General features: G+C 44.4%; 2 protein-coding genes across 4 annotated transcripts; one reads left to right on the forward strand and one right to left on the reverse strand.

Moving 5' to 3' along the window:
• Window positions 1–3,415: 3,415 nt before the first annotated feature.
• Window positions 3,416–18,091, reverse strand: LOC137607121 (alpha-tubulin N-acetyltransferase 1-like). 3 transcript variants are annotated; one of them, XM_068332615.1, is made up of 6 exons: window positions 17,980–18,091; window positions 13,027–13,087; window positions 11,215–11,306; window positions 10,938–10,995; window positions 10,721–10,834; window positions 6,654–6,878 (listed from the first exon to the last, which is right to left on the reverse strand). In XM_068332615.1, exons 2-6 carry the CDS (start codon window positions 13,027–13,029, stop codon window positions 6,801–6,803), a joined length of 345 nt encoding a protein of 114 aa, XP_068188716.1. In that variant the 5' UTR covers window positions 13,030–13,087; window positions 17,980–18,091; the 3' UTR covers window positions 6,654–6,800. The 3 variants fall into 3 exon arrangements, with proteins under 3 accessions (XP_068188714.1, XP_068188716.1, XP_068188715.1); XM_068332614.1 differs by lacking the exon at window positions 17,980–18,091 and having other exon boundaries at window positions 13,027–13,329; XM_068332613.1 differs by lacking the exons at window positions 10,721–10,834; window positions 10,938–10,995; window positions 11,215–11,306; window positions 13,027–13,087; window positions 17,980–18,091 and adding an exon at window positions 9,646–9,920 and having other exon boundaries at window positions 3,416–6,878.
• LOC137606958 (alpha-tubulin N-acetyltransferase 1-like) lies at window positions 17,000–21,771 on the forward strand. The gene is made up of 6 exons (XM_068332319.1): window positions 17,000–17,008; window positions 18,077–18,178; window positions 19,090–19,135; window positions 20,462–20,536; window positions 20,954–21,186; window positions 21,682–21,771. Exons 1-6 carry the CDS (start codon window positions 17,000–17,002, stop codon window positions 21,769–21,771), a joined length of 555 nt encoding a protein of 184 aa, XP_068188420.1.
• The last annotated feature ends 855 nt before the right edge of the window (window positions 21,772–22,626 follow it).

Raw genomic sequence — 22,626 nt, forward strand, 5'->3', positions numbered from 1 at the left:
CAGACAGGGTTCCAAGACTCCTAACTTTGTTGTCCAAATTGTTCCACAGTTGGACACCAGCAAAATAAATCACTATTATCGAAGCGTACTAGTAAAAACATTTTCACCCCTGTGGACCCACCACCCGCAGGGCAGATCAATGGGGTTGGGTTCGCTGCCATATGGGTGGCAGTGATGACAGGGGGTCACGACGGACCAGACCCGGGCAGCAGAAGCTGGCTTTAATGGGGAAGTGGAATGTCATCTCACTGGCGGGTAAGGAGCCAGAGCTTGTGTTGGTGGTGGAGCATTACCAGTTGGATCTGGTGGGGCTTACCTACACGCATAGCCTTGGATCTGGATCCATGTCCTGGATAGGGGTTGGACCTCATTTTACTCTGGAGTTGCTTCAGGCATGAAGCGCTGGGCAGGTGTGGGGATACTAACAAGCCCCCGGCTGAGCGCTGCTGTGTTCAATTTTACCCCGATGGATGAGAGGGTCGCTTCCCTACGCCTTAAGGCTGTGGGAGGGAAAACTCTGACTGTTATTTGTGCGTATGGAGCAAATAGCAGCTTGGGGTATTTGGCCCTCTTAGGGTCCCTAAATGGGGTCCTTCACGTGATCTCTGTGTGGGACTCAATTGTTCTCCTGGAGGACTTCTATGTACACAATGGCAATGATGGAGACATCTGGAAGGGCGTGACTGGGAAGAATGGCCTACCTGATCTAAACCCGAGCGGTGTTATGTTGTTGAAATTCTGTGCTAGTCATGGATTGTCAATAACTAACACCGTGTTCGAGCACAAGAATGCTCATAAGTGTACCTATTAACAGTGCACCCCGGATCAGAGGTCAATCACCAATTTTGTGATTGTATCACCTGACCTTTGACCGTGTATTTTGGACACTTGGGTGAAGAGAGGGGCAGAGCTGTCAACTGATTCCTAAATGGAGATACAACAGATTTAAGTTCTCCTTTATACCTATATCAACTACGCTCCTTAATAATTCCATAGCAGAAGGAAGAAGGGGCGGGAGGAGATGACGTTGAGACGCTGTTAAAAATGTGGCTCTTGTTGCACTAGATACATGCTGCTCTGTTTTTTCTTCTTATCTATTTATTAGTATTTATTAAGTATTACTATGAGAGTGGTCGATGTGTTTAGACCTGTGGGGGTGTATGAGTCACTGTGTGCCTTATTGTACTGTACTGTAATGTCCTGTAATGTATTGCATGTATTGCTGCAAGTCTGTATGTCCAAGACAAATTTCTCCTCGGAGACTAAATAAAGTAACCTTGAACCTTGATTACCACCTGGTGGTGAGTTGGGTCCATTGGCGGAGGAAACCTTTGGATAGACCTTGTAAGCCCAAATAAGTAGTGTGAATGAACTGTCAATGTCTGGAGGAGGACTCTGTCCGTGGGGCTTTCAATTCACCCTTCCGAAGGAGCTTCTTGTGCTTCCCTGAGGAGGCTGGGGACATCAAACCTGAATAGTCGATGTTCAAAGCTTCCATTAGTGAAGCTGCAGCTGAGAGCTGTGGTCTCTAGGTCTTGGGTTCCTCTAGGGGTAGTAACACCGGTGTGGACCCCAGTGGTCAGGGAAGCCGTCCGACTGAAGGAGGAGGCCTTCAGGGGCATGTTATCCCTGGGGACTCCTGAAGCAGTTGCAGGGTACCGACAGGCCAAAAGGACTGCAACGTCGGCTGTTATGGAGGCAAAACAGAGGGTGTGGGAGGAGTTCGGAGAGGCCATGGAGAAGGACTATCAAACGGCACCAAAGTTGTTCTAGAGGACTGTCCGACACATCAGGACAGGGAAACGGGGGACCATCCAAGCTGTATACAGCAAGGATGGGACACTGTTGACCTCGACTGAGGAGGTTGTCGGTCGGTGAAAGGAACACTGAAGAACTCCTCATTTGAACTACCCCAACCGACCCATCCTCTGAGGCACAGGCAGAGCTGCAGGATGAAGGAGGCTTCAAATCAATCTCTTTGGGCTAAGTCACCGAGTTAGTTAAACAACTTCATGGTGGCAAAGCCCCAGGTATTGATGAGATTCATCTGAAATTGCTGAAGGCTCTGGGTTTTGAGGGGCTGTCATGGATGACACGACTCTTTAACATTGCATGGAAGTCTGGGACAGTGCCGGAAGAGTGGCAGACTGGGATGGTGGTTCCTCTTTTTAAAAGGTGGACCAAAGGGTGTGTGCCAACTACAGGGGCATCACACTCCTCATCCTTACTGGGAAAGTTTACTCCAAGGTGCTGGAAAGGAGGGTCCGGCCGATTGTCGAACCTCAGATTGAGGAGGACCAATGTGGGTTACGTCCTCGTCATGGACCAACGGACCAGCTCTTTACTCTAGCAGGGATGCTAGAGGAGTCTACATGTCTTTTGTGGACTTAGAGATGGTGTACAATCATGTCCATAGGGATATACAGTGGGAGGTACTGTGGGAGTATGGGGTGAGGGGGCCTCTCCTCAGGGCCATCCAATCCCTGTACGCCCAAAGTGAGAGCTGCGTTCAGGTTCTCGGCAGTAAGTCGGATTTGTTCCGAGTGGCTTTTGGCCTTTGCCAGGGCTGCGCTTTATCACCAATTCTGTTCGTGATTGTCATGGACAGGATATCGAGGCGTAGTCGTGGTGAGGAGGGTTTACAGTTTGGTGGGCTGAGGATCACATCGCTGTTTTTTGCAGATGATATGGTCCTGTTTGCATCATCGGTCTGTCACCTGCAGCACTCACTGGTCTGGTGTGCAGCTGCGTGTGAAGCTGCAGGGATCAGGACCTCCAAATCTGAGGCCATGGTCCTTAGCAGGAAGCCGGTGGACTGCCTTCTCCGAGTGGGGAATGAGGTCCTTCCACAAGTGAAGGAGTTTAAGTATCTTGGGGTCCTGTTCACGAGTGAGGGAACAATGGAACGTGAGATTGGATGGAGAATTGGGGCAGGAGGAGCCGTATTGTAGTTGTTTTACCACACTGTTGCCACAAAGAGGGAGCTAAGCCGAGAGCTTGAAAAAAGAGGGAGCTAAGCCGAGAGCTTGAACGGTAGACGGAGAGCAAAGCTCTTCGTCTACTGTTAAGTCTTCATTCTTATCCTTCATTCTTATATACGGTCATGAGCGATGGGTTATGATCAAAAGAACGAGATTGCGGATACAAGCGGCGAAAATGGGATTTCTCAGGTGGATAGCTGGTGTCTCCCTTAGAGATAGGGTGAGAAACACTGCCATTCGCAAGGGGCTCAAAGTAGAGTCATTGCTCCTTCGCGTGGAAAGGAGTCAGCTGAGGTGGTTTGGGCATCTGGTGCAGTTGCTTCCGGGTGCCTTCCTAGGGAGGTGTTTCTGGCACACCCAGCTGGGAGGAGACCTTGGGGCAGATCCAGGACCAGGTGGGGGGATTTTATCTCAACTTTGGCCTGGGAACGCCCTGGGATCCCCCAGTCAGAGCTGGTGGATGTGGCCAGGGAAAGGGAAGTTTGGGGCTCCCTTTTAAAGCTGCTGCCCCCGCGACCCGACTACGGATACGTGGTAGAAGATTGATGGACTAGTGAATTTTTGTGGTAAGAATTTGTTGGCTGCCTTATAAATGAGTTGAGCAGTCCTATAGCTTCTGAGGTCATGTAACCTAAGTAATTACGATGTCATGAATGAACTGACTTGTGTACTCTATAATGGGCATTGTGAATAATTCTTATGGCTTTATTACTGAGTAATAGAGGCTGTGTACCGCTTTTATGTTTCCCCTCACCTCCGCGCAGTAGTTCAGATAGGGCAGAACTAATGCACAATGCAATATATAAAGCACCTTCTTTATCAGTTTCTGGGCTTTCTATAATATGGACACATTTTTGGCTGGTTTATTTTAAAGTTGTCTTATAAGAGGCTTCGGAGGTAGCATCTCGTTAAGGATTACCCCTAGCACTGTGTATTCAGGAACATGTTCTATGTTTACCTCGTTTACCATGATATTTATTCCCCGTTTAATAACATGTATTTGACTTTACTCAAATTCAGCGATAATATATTAACATTGCAGCTTGGACAATTTTTTTGTCTGCAAATATTATTTTCTGGACACATGAAAACTTACACGTCATCTTTGTATGGTATAAACAGTTTCGGACCCAAGACTGACCCCTGTAGTACCCCACATACAGTATAATGTCTGATCTTGTTGATGTCCTCCCTCCCATGTGACATATTGCGATCTCTTGTTTATGTAGCTCTTTATCCATTCCAGTACTATACCCCAAATTGCTCCAATTTCTGAATTAGAATTCCATGGTCAATTGTGTCAAAAGATTTCTCGAGGTCAATAAAGAGTCCTATTTAATGCAACATTTGATCGATGGCATCAGTGCTAATTTCCATTGCTTCGGTTAGTGCTAAAGCAGTAGAATGGTTCCTCCGTAACCGTACTGGCTGTAATTCAGAAGATTGCTTTGTTATGAATTTATCCAGTGTGTTATAAGTTTGTCTAGAATTTTTAATAATAGGGCAGCAATGAGACAGGCCAGTAATTGGTAAATTCATGTGAAGCCCTATTCTTATATAATGGTACAACTTTGGTAATTTTCATTGTGTTAGGAATGACAGATTACAAATGTGCGTCAGTGGTAATATCATTCCGTCCTGTATGTCCTTTATTGATTCTATATGAAATCCATTCCTGTCAGCAGATGTTTTTGTATAAGGTTTGTTGACTTGCTCTTTTATCTCTGTCAAAAATGTACTTGAAAAGGTCTCCACACATTGACTATAAGGCTTCTAACTCTGTGTGTATTCTCATGTGCTTTCTGTAAGTCTTTTTTCTATCTAGTGTTTATCACATGTTTCACACCTGTAAAGCTTCTCACATGTGTGGACTCTCGTCTTTAGCCAAATCACTGCTGGACCTAAAATCTTTCCCCAATGTTTCACACCTGTAAGGCTTCTTACCTGTGTGGATTCTCTCGTGTCTTTTCAACGCACTAATGTTAATAAAACCTTTCCCACAAGTTTCACACCTGTAAGGCTTCTCACCAGTGTGGATTCTCTTGTGTACTATCAACACACTATTGTCCATAAAACCTTTCCCACATGTTTCACACCTGTAACGCTTTTCGACTGTGTGGATTCTCATGTGGTTAGCCAAATAAGCACTTATTTTGAAATCTTTCCCACATTTTCCACACCTGTAAGGCTTCTCAACTGTGTGGATTTTCTTATGTGTTACCAACCGACTACTGGAACAAAAACCTTTCCCGCACGTTTCACACCTGTAAGGCTTCTCACCTGTGTGGATACTCTTGTGTGATACCAACGTACTCCTGGACTTTAAATCTTTCCCACATGTTTCACACCTGTAAGGCTTCTCACATGTGTGGATTCTCTTGTGTGATACCAACCCACTACTGGACCTAAAACCTTTCCCACATGTTTCACACCTGTAAGGTTTCTCACCAGTGTGGATTCTCTCATGTCTTTTTAACGCACTAATGTTAATAAAACCTTTCCCACAAGTTTCACACCTGTAAGGCTTCTCACCAGTGTGGATTCTCTTGTGTACTATCAACACACTACTGTCCATAAAACCTTTCCCACATGTTTCACACCTGTAACGCTTTTCAACTGTGTGGACTCTCATGTGGTTAGCCAAATAAGCACTTATTTTGAAATCTTTCCCACATGTTTCACACCTGTAAGGCTTCTCAACTGTGTGGATTTTCTTGTGTGTTACCAACCCACTACTGGAACAAAAACCTTTCCCGCATGTTTCACACCTGTAAGGCTTCTCACCTGTGTGGACACTCTTGTGTGATACCAACCTACTCCTGGACCTAAAATCTTTCCCACATGTTTCACACCTGTAAGGCTTCTCAAATGTGTGGATTCTCTTGTGTGATACCAACCCACTACTGGACCTAAAACCTTTCCCACATATTTCACACCTGTAAGGTTTCTCACCAGTGTGGATTCTCTCGTGTCTTTTCAACGCACTAATGTTAACAAAACCTTTCCCACAAGTTTCACACCTGTAAGGCTTCTCACCAGTGTGGATTCTCTTGTGTACTATCAACACACTACTGTCCATAAAACCTTTCCCACATGTTTCACACCTGTAACGCTTTTCAACTGTGTGGACTCTCATGTGGTTAGCCAAATAAGCACTTATTTTGAAATCTTTCCCACATGTTTCACACCTGTAAGGCTTCTCAACTGTGTGGATTTTCTTGTGTGTTACCAACCCACTACTGAAACAAAAATCTTTCCCACATGTTTCACACCTGTAAGGCTTCTCACCAGTGTGGATTCTTTTGTGTACTATCAACCCATTATTGCTCATAAAATCTTTCCCGCATGTTTCACACCTGCATGGCTTCTCACATGTGTGGATTTTCATGTGGGATTTCAAAGTACTGCGGTTCGTGTAACCCCTCTTACATATTTTACAAACATATGGCTTCTTACTGGTGTTACTGGTTCTCTGGGACTGAAACTGAGACTCAATCTCAGCATCTTTTCTACTTGTTTCTCCTCTCTCTTCATGGCTGACAGATACATGAGAGCTGTTAGAGATCAGCAGGTCAATGTTTGCTGCTCCCACCACAGATCTTATAACTGGCATGTTGTCAACAGACTCTGTCTGTGCTGCACCATCTTCAGCTTTCATGTCCAGAGTCTGATCTTCACTGTGGTCATTTTCCTCATCAGTAGGAGTCAACTTTTTGGCATCAGTCTCCTGCTTCACTACAAGCTGCTCTCCCTCCTGACTGCTTTGGAGTTCCTCTTTCAGGTGTAGAAGCTCTGGTTCCTCTTGGTCCACACTGAACTTTACCTCCTGGTTCCACAGCTGCTGGTCAGCAGGAACCTCCTCCTCCTCCTCCTTACAGACATGACACTGTGGGCCATCTGGAGGGACAACAAAATGAGTATCACATTACTACCAAACAGACTCCATTACGTCCGAATGGGGGACTGTTTGACTTCTATGATGACCAGCAACACGGGGGCGCCACAGGGGACCATGCAGCTATTTGCTGCTGTGTGTCCTAAACAATTTTTTAACTAGTTTTTAATGTCAGGCTACTAATTTACTGTCAAACGTGACGCTGTTTTACTCCTAGAACTGACTTTAACTTCGGTATGTCACTGCTGTGAATCTCACCGCACGTCGCTGCAGACAGAATACACAAGCCTGGATGGATGGATGGATGGATGGATGGATGGGTGGGTGGGTGGGTGGGTGGGTAGGTAGGTAGGTAGGTAGGTAGATACTTTATTAATCCCGGAGGAAATTGTGCGCCCCTCCGCCGCCCACCCAGAGCTATCAACTACATTTGTAAATCAATGCAGCAAACCACACACCTTTGCTAGCAGTGACTGATCTTGACATTTCAGAAAAGGCTGGAAGTTCAGCTTTGAGGGTCTTTCATTCACCTTTATGCCAGTTTCTCCGTGTGTTTCCACAGACTAATAGAATGGACCGTCACTAGATTCCAGATGACAGCACAATGGCATTTTTAAGACCAATTCAGTTTAAAGTGGGTTATTTCCGACGCCAAATAGTTAGGAAATACTGAGATCAGTCAGTCAGTCAAACTTTATTAATAGAATTGTTGAAAGTTCCTCATGTTTTGCTACGTAACCACCGGTGCTCCTAGTCTGCTCTACCGTCTGAGAGCAGCTCAGTCAGAGCCGGGACTTCGGTGACGCCCCTTGACTACCGTTGTTAGGGGCCGTGGGCCCGAGTGCCTTGTTAGAGGGCTCCTCTGGTGGCGGAGTGCAGCATGACTGGCAGCCAGACTGCCGGCTTTTTTTCAGCGATCATGTTTTTAACCAATATTAATATGAATATTAATCCATATATAAGACGCACCGGATTATAATGAGCACTATGGGTTTATGAGAAAATTTTAGGCTTTTAGGTGCGCCTTATAGTGCGGAAAATACGGTACGCTGCAAATTAACACGCTATAAAAATTAATGCAATTATTCGTGAGTGGCAACTCAATGAGCAAGCATTTTAAATTTGGCCAATTGAGTGAGCCGTAGGCTGCAGTGACGTTACGTCGTACAGAGATGGACACGACACAGGAGAGCGAGGCAAGCCCACTCTGACCTTTGGGCGGTAAGTTTATTGACAAGAAGAACAAATGCAGGACTATTGGGTCGGCAGTGGCTCGGCGGTAGCGCAATCATCTTGAAGACGGATCACCCAACCATCGATGGTTCGAGTCCCGCTCTCACCATGACATCCACTGGAGCGTTAAAAAATCTTTTCTTCATGTTGTGTTCTATTGATTAGTAATGCACTGCAATTTTGTAATGTCCTAGAATTCAAATTATTTATTTGGGGGCCTTTAGCAAGTGTGAGATTAAAATACAATTAATTAGATTAATTACAAATCCTGTAATTGATTATTTTTTAAAATTTTATACTGTTTATATTTTAGTTTTAGTTCAGTATGTCCTGTTAGTGCTGCATGTGTCTGTTAGTGTAGTGTATGTCTTGTGGTATTTATTCCTTATGTAATGCCTGAGCAGTCAATAAGTGCAATTTTCTCCGGGATTAATAAAGTATATATGTGTATAGGTATATATAAAGTATATAAAGTATATAGGTGTGACAGAGGAGTTCAAGGTGGAGGTGGGACTGCATCAGGGATCAGCTCTGAGCCCCTTCTTGTTCGCTATGGTGATGGACAGGCTGACAGACGAGGTTAGACAGGAATCTCCATGGACTATGATGTTTGCAGATGACATTGTGATCTGCAGTGAGAGCAGGGAACAGGTGGAGGAGAAGCTAGAGAGGTGGAGGTTTGTCCTGGAAAGGAGAGGAATGAAGGTTAGCCGCAGTAAGACAGAGTACATGTGTGTGAATGAGAGCGACCCAAGTGGAAGAGTGAGGTTACAGGGAGAAGAGATCAAGAAGGTGGAGGATTTGAAGTACTTAGGCTCAACAGTCCAGAGCAATGGAGAGTGTGGAAAAGAGGTGAAGAAGCGTGTCCAGGCAGGATGGAACGGGTGGAGGAAAGTGTCAGGTGTGATGTGTGATAGGAGAGTTTCAGCCAAAATGAAAGGAAAGGTGTACAAAACTGTGGTGAGACCAGCGATGTTGTTTGGTCTAGAGACAGTGTCACTGAGGAAAAGACAGGAGACAGAGCTGGAGGTAGCAGAGATGAAGATGCTGAGGTTCTCTCTGGGAGTGACCAGGATGGATAGGATCAGGAATGAGTCCATCAGAGGGACAGCACATGTTAGAGGTTCTGGAGATAAAGTCAGAGAGGCCAGACTGAGATGGTTTGGACATGTCCAGAGGAGAGATAGTGAATATATTGGTAGAAGGATGCTGAGTTTTGAACTGCCAGGCAGGAGGCCTAGAGGAAGACCAAAGAGGAGGTTTATGGATGTAGTGAAAGAGGACATGAAGGTAGTTGGTGTGAGAGAAGAGGATGAGAAGACAGGGTTAGATGGAGGACACTGATTGGCTGTGGAGACCCTGAAGGGAGAAGCCGAAAGGAAAAGAAGAAGATTAATAAAGTATATATCTATCTGTGACTACAAACTAATACTGTCACACAAACGGAGACATGCCAGGAAATCAGTTGTTTGTTAAAATATGGATGAATTGACCGTCAGATCTTCTGTTTCGTTCATTAAATGACGTGTTGTTTACCTATCCTGTGTAACTTCAGTTCGGCTCTGAGGCAGAGATCCAGCAGTCGGCGTTGATGATTTCTCTCTTCTTCGTTCTTGACGGTATTTTTTCTTAAAGCTCCAAAAACTTCCTCTTCAGCAGCTTTTAGTCCATTTACAAATGAATTTCCAAAAGAATCAAATGAAAACATTTTTTAACTGAACTAAATACCACAAAAACTAAGACAAAATAGACTTTAACTGACTTCAGGAACGTAGAAGCTAACGCTACTAAACGTGTTTGTTGACTTCCGCTTGTTGTCCCCCAGAAAAACGTCCGACTAGGAAGTCGTCCAGGTTTTTTATTCCGCTGTAGCTGAAGGTATGGATTCAGAATTCCGCTGGTTCAGATCGATAGAAATTGAGAATATAGTTGTTGTTTTTTTTCTTTTTTTCATTTCAATCCGGGCTGGAAAAAAACTTGGACTTTAATTCTAGTTAAATCAAATCTGCCACAGGAGCTGTTGGTCCTGTTCTACACGGCAGTCATTGAATCGGTTCTGTGTTCCTCCATCACAGTCTGGGTCGGTGCTGCCACCCAAAGGGACAGGACAAGACTGCAAAGGACAATCAGGTCTGCTGAGAAGATCACTGGGACCTCCCTGCCCTCCCTCCAAAAGCTGTACTCCTCAAGAGTTAGGAGTCAGGCAGGGAAGATCATCTCAGACCCAACACACCCTGGACACCAACTATTTAAAAGTCTACCCTCTGGTAGGCGCTACAGAGCCCTCCTCTCAAAAACCACCAGATTATTAAGGCAGAATCGCACAGCTGAGCTTTGCGACAAGAACATAATGGCGATTTCCAGGTTCGAAATTAAAGTAGGAGAAATGGACAAATTGTGAATGTTTTTGTTGAATGGAAGTGCATTTAAAGCTGGCGTCGCTGTCTGACGATCGTGCGTCCCTGTCAGAAAATGTGCGTCAAAGACGCAAGGACGCACACAAGAACACTGATGTTCCTGACCAATCACAACCTCAAACAGAGACGTTTGGGCTGCATGTAGATGGGTCGTAATAGTTTTCTAACCGTGGTCCGGATAAAGGAAAGCTCACCTGCAACATGAAGTCAAACAACTCCAGGCCGTAGCCGTGTCGCTGCAAATTCTCTGATATGTAGAAATCCAAAACACAGAGTGGCTCCGCCTCTATGTGTACACCCTGTAGGTCCTGGAGAGGAGAAACAATCACACACGTTCACACACACACGTTCCACCTTCAATTCATGACTTTAGATTCACCTTAAAAGGAAATATGGGAAACATTGACTCACAAGCAGAAACAACTTCTTGTGGCCGACCTTGAGAAATCCCACAATCGCACCTCGTCCTCTGTTTGCAGGATAAGAATATTCAGTGACAGAGGTTTGTTTGGGTGGGGGTGAGGTCTGGCAAACGAGCCCCTCATAGTTGGATTCTTGTGGCGGCTTGTAAACGTTTACCAGTTGAGCAACATTTAATTCAGTGGGAGCACTCGTGTTGACAGGCACTGGGCAGTAGGGTGTGTGTGTGTGAGTGTGTGACGGATGAAGGCGGAGGGTGTGTACCTACCCGTTTCTCTCTCCTTCCTTCAGCAGGTACAGCTGGTGTTGCTGGGACTGCAGCTTGGAAGCACTGGTGATGGGAGCTGGAAGCTGTTGGGCCTGGGGACACAATGGTTCAAGTTAAGCTTAAGTGTCTGGTGTTTCCTGTAAACAGGACAGATGATGGTTGTGGAGATGTTTTAAATCAAGTTTGGACTTTTATGGATAAGTTTACAGGCCTGGCAGCCGATCAGGCCAATAATATCACCTGTTAGACCAAAATATTTGTGTAAGGAAAAGATGAGATGTTCGCTGCATTGTTCATTATCAAGATAAAGACGGAGGACGATAAAACATCACACGGAACGGACTATTAAAAGTCACTGACAAAACATGAAACTAGTACCAAGGCAGTCACAGACTGCAACATCCTGCGACACCCCTGAATTCAAAATTTTACCCTGACCAACTAGGTAAAAGATCAAAGCTAGTGCTTTGACCTACTGTCATAGATCAAAGCACTAGCTTTGATCTATGGTCTTACCCACACTGGCCTTCTCCCTCGTCTTTCTATCGTTATCCTGTTCCTGACTGTTTTTGGATGTCGTTGTTGATGTTGCAAATGTGAGGAAGGTGAAGTCTGTTGTCGTAACATGTCCGGAAAGAAAAAATAAACAAAAAAAGTATGACCATGAACTTAATGTTTGACAACTGCTTAGAAGCTTTTCCCATTAATAAAGTCTGTAAAAGTCTTTAAAATCAATCATAGGTTCTGTCTCCCACAGTCTCTTCAACAGTGGGAGATCACACCTTTCCTGTAGTTCTTGATCATTGATCAGGTTTGTCCACTGCAGCAGGACTCTGGTCCACTCCTCCACACAGATCTTCTCCAGATCCTTCTACTCAGGTTTCAGGAGTATGGTCCACTCCTCCACATAGATCGTCTTCCATCAGGTTTGGGGCTGCTGCTTGACATCACGGACATTCAGCTTCATCCAAAGGTTTTCTATTGGGTCCATGTCTGGAGACTGGCTAGGCTGCTCCAGAACCTGGAGATGCTTCTTCTGGAACCACTTCTCAGCCCTGGCTGTGTTTTGGGCTGTTGTCGTGCTTGAAGACCCAGCAATGACCCGTCTCCACTGCTCTGACTGAGGGAAGGAGGTTGTTGGTCAAGATCTGGAGCTACATGTCCCCATCCATCCTCCCGTCAGTACGGTTCAGTCGTCCTGTCCCCTTTGCCTCCATGCTTCACGGTTGGGGTTGTACTCATCCTTCTTCCTCCAAACACGGTGAGAGTTCAGACCAAAAAGCTCTATTTTTGTCTGGCTTCTTTTTCTCTGGGTGTGTCCCGTTAGTGGTCTCCACAGCGTGTCAACCTTTTCCATATCAGCCTCCTGTCTAACACCAACTGCCCTCACGTCTTCCTCACTATGTCCATCATCAGAACTATAAGCAGGATAAATGGAACTATAGAGAAAACATAGAAGTGAAAGAACTCTAAATATGTTTTCTATTTTAGACTGTTTCTTTGATAACAGTTTTGTAAACTCTTGGTCTTCTCTCCATGAGCTCCATGAGGTCGTCATCTGAAGTGGTTTTCACCCCACAGGTGGGACTACACAGGCTCATTTGTGGATTTTATTGCCTTCTTAATGGGCTGGGACCATTGGTTGTTTGCACGCACGCACACAAATACACACACACACACACACACACACACACACACACACACACACACACACACACACATACACACACACACACACACACACACACACACACACACACACACACACACACACACACACACACACACACTTCACACTTTAGAGAGACTCACCATTGCTGAGGCTTTTCGGAGTTCATCGATAACACTGCTTATGTGTGCCTGAAGATCTGGCCTGCAAAGACAAATGGACCTGTTCATGGTTTAGAACTACTCATCCTGCGCAAGGTTGTCGCACAAATGGTGCATATCCCAGGTGACACTTGGCAGGAGGCCTGGTCAAGAAACAGAACTGACCCTTCACACCTTGGGCAATTTAGAGACACCAATTGACCTCTACTGCGTCTTTTTGGACCATGGTTTCCCCCTACGGAAAACCCACAGAGAACCCATGTAGACATGAGGAGAACATGCAAACTCCACAAGGTCTGAGTCCATACCCAGCCCTTGGTGGACTACAAAGTTTCTCAGACTCTAGGTCAGGAGTATCAAACTCATTTTTACCAAGGGCTATATGAGTATAATGGCTGTCCTTAAAGGGCCAGATGTAACTTATAAATGTAACTAAATGTAACTATGTAATGTAACAAATGTAACTTATTTATGTTAAATAACACTCAATTTATTATTTATTCATGTTACAAACATTACAGTTGCACAGAAAAAAAAGTTTGTCTATTGTAACATGAACTCTTTTAATTTGTCAGAAACCCACAGAACTCCATCAATCAAGGATCAAACTATAGTCAAGAGAATTAATACAATAACATCAAACACAAGTTAAGCCATTAACAAAATGGTTTTGTTAAAGTAAAAACGGGCTTAAGAAACCAGCGGTGAAATACAGTACTTAACGTCTGCACGTTTTACACGCTGTAGTGAGAGAGGAGTTAGTTAGACCTTCCAGAGCAAGAATAAGAGTCCTGTTTGGTTTGTCTGTCTGTTAAGTTAGTTAAACCCTTTGGCTCTTTGGGGAGCATAGGTCATTAATGAACTTCTTCCAGCTGGTTTGGTGTTGAGCGATCTTCTCTGCTTCCTTCCAAGATGTTCCTTTCTCGAGTTCTGCCTCGACAGACCTTTTCCAGCTGTTTTTAGGTCTTCCCGGTTTGCTTTTCCCCTGAGGGTTCCAGGTGAAGGCTTGCCTAGTTGTGTTGGAGGCTGGTTTTCTCAAGGTATGCCTGATCCAGCCCCATTTCCTGAGTCTTATCTGGGTTTCTATTTGTTCTTGTTGTATGGTTTGCCAGAGCTTTGCATTTGTGATGGTGTTGGGCCAGTAAATTCCTAAGATGTGTCGTAGGCATTCGTTTATGAATGTTTGCAGATTGTTTGTTGTTGGTTTTGTGGTTCTCCATGTTTCCGCACATACAATAAAACTGACTTGATGTTGGAGTTGAAGATGCAGAGTTTAACTTGCTTGGAGATGTGTTTGGAGTTCCATACCTGTATTAGAAAAGCTGTTCTAGCTTTCCCTATTCTAGCTTCTATGTCTTTGTCTTGCTGCCTCCATCCCTCCCTACGATGCTTCCCAGATATGTGTATGTGTCCACCTCTTCCATTATCTCTCCATCCAGGTTTATGGTGTTGTTTGTTTTGTGGTCAATATTTAACACCTTTGTTTTGCTTTTGTTTATGTGAAGTCCTGTAGTGGCTGCTGTTTCGGCAAGTTTTGTGAATTTGGTTTGCATATGTGCTTGGGTGGTGGACAGGAGGACTATGTCATCTGCAAAATCTAGGTCTTCTAATTGAGACCACATTGTCCACTGAATGCCCAGATTTTGCTCATCTGTTGTTTTCTTCATTATCCAGTCGACTGCCAAGAGGAAGAGGAAAGGAGACAGTAAACAGCCCTGCCTGATTCCTGTCTCTACTGTGAAGCTGTCTGTGAGCTGACCATTGTGTATTACTTGTGTATTACTGATTGTAGATATAGCTGTTGTGTGATTGTCATGAACTTCTTTGGAATACCATAGTGTGCCATGAGTTTCCATAGAGTGTCTCTGTCCAGACTATCAAATGCTTTGTGGAAGTCAATGAATGTGAGGTAGAGAGAAGTGTTCCATTCCATGGTCTGTTCAATAATAATGCGGAGTGTGGCGATGCAGTCAGTGCATGATCTTTCTTGTCTGAAACCAGGTTGTTGCTCTCTGAGTAGTTTATCTATCTCTTTGAGAGTCTCTCTAAGAGGATCCTGCACAATATCTTTCCTGGAACAGATATAAGCATGATGCCCCTGTAGTTGTTACAGTCTTTCAGATTGCCTTTTTTGGGAAGTTTCACAAGGTGGCCTTCAGTCCAGTCACTTGGTACTCGTTCCTCTTCCCAGATCTGTCCGAAAAGTTGGTGAAGTAGAGCTGTCACTGTTTCTGAGTCTGCTTTAATGGCTTCTGGGGGATTACGTCAGGTCCTGGTGCTTTGTTGTGCTTTAGTTTTTGGATAGCCTTCTTTATTTCTTGTTCGTTGGGTTTGTTTGTGTTAAGCTGTAGGGGGTATGCCGAGGGAGGGATGTTGGCTAGTTCAGTTGGTCTGGGTCTGCTCAGTGTGTCCCTGAAGTGTTCAGCCCATCTCTTCAACTGGTCCTCTTGTTTTGTGAGTGTTTTGCCTTCTTTATCCAGTATTGATCTGACTTGGGTTTTGCGTTTGTTAGTCAGTTTCCGTGTGATGTCGCAGAGGGCTTTCATGTTGTGTTGAGCTGCTGCTTCTTCTGCTTGAATTGCTAAGTTGCTGATGAATTGTTTTTTGTCCTTCCTGATGCTCTGTTTTACCAGTTTATCTATCAAGGTGTATTCCTGTTGTGCTTTTGCTTTTGCAGCTCTTGTACGGCTGACGTTTTGCTTGTCTTTGGCCTGTTTACGGGTCTGTATCTTCTGCAGAGTTTCTCCTGAGATCCACTCTTTGTGCTGTCTTGTTTTCCTTCCACATGTTTCTTCACATGTCTCTATCCATGCCTCCTTCATGTTCTGCCATCGCTGGTCCACTGTTTGATGTTGTTCTTCCAGTGGGCTCAGCGGGTGGAACCGGTTTGAGAGGCTTAGTTTGAATGTCTCTCTGATGTTCTGGTCCTGGAGGAGGCTGACATTGTACCTTGTGCTGACTTTTCTTGCTGTATTTGTGAATTTCTAGTGTTCCAGTTAGGAGGTAAGGGTCTGTAGCTGCATCCGCTCCTCTTATCACCCTGACGTCTTGGAGGGATTTCCTGAATTTTTTGCTGATGCATATATGATCAATTTGGTTTTTCGGTTTAATGGTCTGGGGAAACCCAGGTGGCTTTGTGCACTCTTTTATGCGGGAACACACTGCCTCCTATGATGAGGTTATGGAAAGCACAGAAGTCTGTGAATTGTTCTCCATTATTGTTCATTTCCCCTAAGCCGTGTTGGCCCATTATTTGTTCTTTTCCTGTGTTGTCTTGGCCTATCTTGGCATTGAAATCTCCTGTCAATATGATGATGTCTTTTTTCCTCTGCTTATTGATGATTTGTTGTAGTATGTCGTAGAAGTTGTCTTTTGCTTGCTGTTCTGCCTCATTTGTCGGTGCATAACCTTGGATGATGGTGACTTTCTTGGTTTTGGTGAAGAACCTTGCTGTAATTATGCGCTCGTTCACTGCCTCCCACTCTATGAGGGACCTGGCTGCTTCTCTTGATACCAACTCCCTCTGTGTGTTGGGCGTTGTCCTGGTCATGACCTGAGTATATTATTGTTTCGCCACTTGAGAGTTGTGTTTTACCTGCTTGAGTCCATCTTGTTTCGCTGAGCCCTATTAGGGATAGGTTATATTGCTTCATTTCTGCTGCAATTTGGGCTGCTTTACCCGCTTGGTACGTTGTTCTAATGTTCCAGGCGTCAATCTTTGTGTTGTGTTTGGTTGTTAGAAGGAGAGTCAGCTGAACAACCTCCTTACGGCTTTTGTTGTCCAGTGTCATTCTTGTCTGGGGAGAGACACCCTCTGCTTCCCAACCTTGCTGAAAGTTTCTCATAAATGTTTCTGTAATCTTCTTTGGTCCACTAAGTGAAGGTTTGGTCCACCTAGCTTCACCAGAGCCCCGTTGGCCAACACAAGTTTCCAGGTGGATCCAGGCAGGCCTTCATGGCTACCGTAACAGCCTGGATGGCAATAAAACCACCCACCATACTTCGCCGTACCTGGCAATCCTGTACTTTTTTGTGCCGTTACCGGTCTCTCACGTCATGGACGTGGGGTTGGACCTTGAGAGACCTTTGAGGGACGCACGATCGTCAGACAGCGGCGTCAGCTTTAAGTGCAATTCCATTCAACAAAAACATTCACAATTTTTCTATTTCTCCTACTTTAATTTCGAACCTGGAATTCGCCATTATGTTCTTGTCGCAAAGCTCAGCTGTGCGATTCTGCCTTCTTAAAATCGACCAAATGGCAACATAACGTCTGCGTGTTTTAGACACTGTAGTGAGAGAGGAGTTAGTTAGACCTTCCAGAGCAAGAATAAGAGTCCTGTTGGGTTTGTCTGTCTGTTAAGGCGCTTTGAAATGTCTACTGATGTGATTAAGTGCTATACAAATAAAAGTTTATTGATTGATTGATTATCACCATGCCTCCGAAAAAGATGCAAAAGTTGAAGAAAAAGCAAGTGACAACAAGTGCTTTCTTGAATAAAAAACTATCAAAAGTTAATGAAGGAAAAGAGACAGATATTACCACAGATATTACTACAGATATTACTACAGATGTTACCACAGATATTACTACAGATATTACTACAGATATTACTACAGATATTACTGAAATCTGTGTGTGAAGGTTCTGTCAGCTTGGTGCAGTGTCCACAGGAGAATATATGAATTAAAAGAAAATAAAACTATTAAGTGAAAAGCAAAAGTGGGGGGAAAATTGTATTACATCTTTATTTATTTCTAAAACTGTTTTTTAATGACTACCAGGTTTTAACACGTTGTTAAAACTAATATATAATTTTACTTTTTATTTTCTTTTTACTCAAACAGTTATGACATTGTTTGATGTTTAACTATGGACTACTGTACATAGGTTACTGCTGTAATAAACAGCTCTTATGAAGAGGAAAGGCTGACCTGTGTCACAGCAGGAGTCTGATCCCTGTAGTATAACTGGTGCTCACATGTGGTGGGTTTCTTCTTGCCGCTGAATGTTTTCATCTCTCCGCTGTAGCACAAGAGCCTGGAGCCTGTTCTGATGGCGTACGATCGGCCATCGCCAAAATTCCTGTCGTTCCTGGCAAAGCATTACCTTCTAACCAAGAGTGTTCCTCAGGTATGTTCTTTACTTTACCACCAACGTAACACCGCATGTTGGTTTGTTTCAATCTGCTGCACACTGTACTAAAAGCTAAAATCAGAACTGAAGAGGCCTCTTCAAACTTTAAAAGGAACTCCAGTTCCTTCATATTCACCTAGCAAGAATCACAACGACCTGCATGAATGAGAATCTTCACCAACGTATGTAAATAAACTCCGTCCAGTTCAAACAGCTGTAGATCATTGAGACTGTTTTCCATTCTTTGTTCTTCTTTCCATCTTGATTTTCAACTCTTGACAACTCTCATTTATTTTTACTTCAATCTATTTGCACATGATCTGTTTCCTCTATCTTTGTGGTTTTGGTGGTTCTTTAAAGGTCTCACGTTACATGAAATACTCGTGTTAAAATAAAAAAAGTATATCCCTGACCCCAATCATGGGAAAAGTATTCTATCAGAAACTATTTCCCGGAAAACACCTTTCAAATCTGAGGTCAACAATAACGTCATAGTGGATTTGATCTCTCCTCCAGGAAGGAGACTCTGCAGGTCGGCTGTCTGAACTTCCCTGTATAGAGGGAATATATGCGGGCAAAAGGGTATATTTACATTATGCAAATAAGTTTAAAAAATGAATGAAATAAAATGAATTAATGTTTAGTTTTGGACCTTTGTGCCAAATCAATATTTGGTCTGCTTGTTTCTGTGTTTTAACAATAAATGAAATAGTTGGTCCAGACAAATTGAATATGTGTTCTTGCTGAAAACTGTAGGAAGTCAAGTTCCAGTTACGCTTGAACAAAAACCTGACACTGTAATAATATTCAGGGTTTCTACACAGACAGAATGATTTCTATTTGTATTGAACGCTAACTTCTGTCCTTGTGCATGTTTATTTACCTCCTTTAAATTCTGTTCTGTCCAGGTCAATAACTTTGTGGTGTTTGAAGGGTTTTTCCTCAACAGATCAGGTAACATTTTCTTTACCTTGATCCTCTCAGTTCTGTTTTCTTCACATTGTTGAGGAGGTTTACAAAAGTCAGCTTCTGACGTCCTGAGCTGCCAAACCAATGCCAATGTCGCTGGTGTTTCTACGTCTGTCCTATCTGTAGGGTTATAGCTGTCAATGTACTAACTAAAGGACAGTATGTAGGGTTATAGCTGTTAATGTACTAACTAAAGGACAGTATGTAGGGTTATAGCTGTTAATGTACTAACTAAAGGACAGTATGTAGGGTTATAGCTGTTAATGTACTAACTAAAGGACAGTATGTAGGGTTATAGCTGTTAATGTACTATCTAAAGGACAGTATGTAGGGTTATAGCTGTTAATGTACTATCTAAAGCAGCGGTCCCCAACCTTTTCTGCTCCACGGACCGGTTTCATCTCAGACAATATTTTCAGGGACCGGTCTTCATTTGCTGGATAATCGTTAACACACCAGGACAGCTGTAGTCTAATAATAAATCATCAGTGGTTTAATGTAAAATACAGACAGCAACAGACAATAAACAACCTTTTTTTCATAAATTAATAATAAACGTCTTTGTAAATGAAATAGTTGTAAGAAATAATTATATTAAAAACTGGATTGAAGTGACAGCACTGATGAGGTTTATTTTGAAATATAGCGACTTACAATCAGTTCATTCAATGTAGGAGAAATACTGATCATTTCAATCAAAGGGTGAACAAGTCAATCAAATAATAATAATTACAGTAATGACCATTAGTGGTTGGGGACCGCTGATCTGGGGGTAACGGAGACAATGACACCTGAAGTGTGTTCAGACGTCCGGTCTACTCCAGTTTGATTTTCTTTACGGTCACTGCAGAAAATCCCACGTCACAGAGACAGGAGGTGGAAATGGAAGTAGGGATTAAGATAGTTTTAGGGTCTCAGGATAAATCTGGTTTGACTCTAATCCAGAACACTGGGGCAGTTGTGGGCGCTTAATTTAGGGGTAACGGCTGGTAACCTGTCACGTGACCCAGACCTGTCAAGAGGCACAGGCGCACACATTCGTCTGTGTGTCATTCAGCACAGACGTCACTTTTCAAAATAAAACATCTTTCAGACTGAGAAATAAATAAAACGGAAGTAATGTAAATTATTTTTTATTTCTGAGCGGGCCGGTACCAAATGACCTACGGACCGGTACCGGTCCGCAACCCAGGGGTTGGGGACCACTGGTCTAAAGGATAGTATGGAGGGTTATTGCTGTTAATGTGCTATCTAAAGGATAGTACGTAGACTTTTATCAAATGTTTTTGTTCTCTGTGTTCTTCTTCACAGCAGCCCATTTGAGGAAGGTCGCTGTAAAGAAGCCAGAGGGAGAGATTAAACCCTACTCTCTATTGGAGAGAGAAGGTAAAGACCGTGGGACACTTTTACATTTCCAGATTGATATTTCAAACTTTAAAGCTTTGTGAATCAAGTCAAATACAGTGAGGGGGTGTTGGGTACCCCTATTTTTATTGTTTTTTTACTGCTCTCATGCCAACTCATTTTGGCAGTATATTTCAACAATGGGAAAATCAAATAGCTCGGATGAATTTGAAAACATTTAAACCAAATAGAACGCTCAGAGCGTTTCACTTTGCAAATTTAGGGCCAACACCCCAAAAGGAATTAAAGATGATGTCAGTGCAGATGCTTCTTCTTTATAGTGTCTTCATACCCTAGAGGTCGGTTGGTCATGTGACATAAACGTCATCGTCTTGAACAAATAAACTGTTTGTATTTTACTTTGAAATAAGATTTTCCACTTTTGTGGTGTTCTTCCAGCGGTGCGCCAGGAGCTGGGCTCTCGTCCCTGGCCGTTTGCTCCTGCGGACTCCCCCCGGAGGTCCGTCTCCCACCTGCAGGGACCCTGTACCTACAGGTGGGACACTGGGTACAGGGTCCCTGTACTCAAGAAAGGATGCCCTACCGAGCTCAGCGACCACCAACCGGTCGCTCTTACCTCCCATGTTGTGAAGACCCTAGAGCGACTGGTCCTGGAGCTCATGCGTCCACAGGTGCAGGGTGCTATGGACCCTCTCCAGTTCGCCTATCAGGCCAAGGTTGGGGTTGACGATGCTGTCTTGTACCTCCTCCACCGTGTGCTCTCCTACCTGGACACCAGGGGCTGTGCCGTCAGGGTGCTCTTCTTTGACTTTTCAAGCGCCTTCAACACCATCCAGCCCCGGCTCCTGCAGGACAAACTGACCTCCATGGCTGTGGACCCCTACCTCGTGAGCTGGATCACGGACTACCTAACGGACAGACCCCAGTACGTCCGTCTGGGGGACTGTTTTTTCTTCTATGGTGACCAGCAGCACGGGGGCGCTACAGGGTACCGTTCTCTCCCCCATTCTCTTCCCCCTCTACACATCGGACTTCAAGCACAACTCGGAAACATGCCACAAACAGAATTACTCCGATGACACTGCTATAGTGGCATGTATCCGGGAGGGTGATGGAGGGGGGGGTACAGGGCAAACTGGGCTGACTTCATGGAGTGGTGCCAACAGAACCAGCTCCAGCTCAACGTCTCCAAGACCAAGGAGATGGTGCTGGCTTTCCAGCGGGAACCTCCCTCTTCACATCATCGAGGACAGTGAGGTGGGGGTGGTAGGAAACTATCAGTACCTGGGACTGCAGCTAGACAGCAGACTGGACTGGTCATTCAACTGGGACTGTGTGTACAAGAAGGGGCAGAGCAGGATGTACTTCCTTAGGAGGCTGGCCTCCTTCAACATGTGTCCTAAGCTCCTTCTCATGTTCTATCAGTCCGTAGTCTCCAGTGTGCTGTCATACGCCATTGTGTGTTGGGGTGGGGGGGCCAGGAAAAGAGATATGGACCGTCTGAACAGACTCATCAGCAGAGCGGGCTCAGTGGTCGGGCTGAGCCTGGACTCTGTGGAGACAGTTCTGGAGAGCAGGACCATGTCTAAATTCAGGGCTATCATGAACAACACCAGCCCCCCCCCCCCCCCCCCCCCTACACACCACCTTCTCCCAGCAGAGAAGCACCTTCAGCGGCAGACTGCTGTCACACAGCGCCTCCACAGAGAGGCTGAGGTCCTCCTTCGTGCCCCGTGCCATCAGGGGGTACAATGACTCTCTCAGGAGGAGCGGGGGGGAGGTGGCGAGGTCAGCACGGGGTTGAATGTGGATTTAATTTAAGTTAATTTTGTACTGTTTATATTTTAATTTTATACTGTTTATATTTTAATTTGAATTTTTTTAGTGTATGTCCTGTTAATGCTACATGTGTCTGTTAGTGTAGTGTGTCTTGTGGTATGTCCTGTTTTGTTTTCGTTTTTCCTGACTCTCCCAGGAGGAGTGGGGGGGGGGGCGAGGTCAGCAAGGGGTTAAATGGATTTAATTTAATTTTATACTGTTGATATTTTAATTTTACATTGTTTATGTTTCAGTAATAGTTTAGTATATAAGTCCTGTTAGTGCTGCATGTG

The sequence above is a fragment of the Antennarius striatus genome, chromosome 14 (genome assembly GCF_040054535.1).
Source record: "Antennarius striatus isolate MH-2024 chromosome 14, ASM4005453v1, whole genome shotgun sequence".
NCBI lineage: Eukaryota > Metazoa > Chordata > Actinopteri > Lophiiformes > Antennariidae > Antennarius > Antennarius striatus.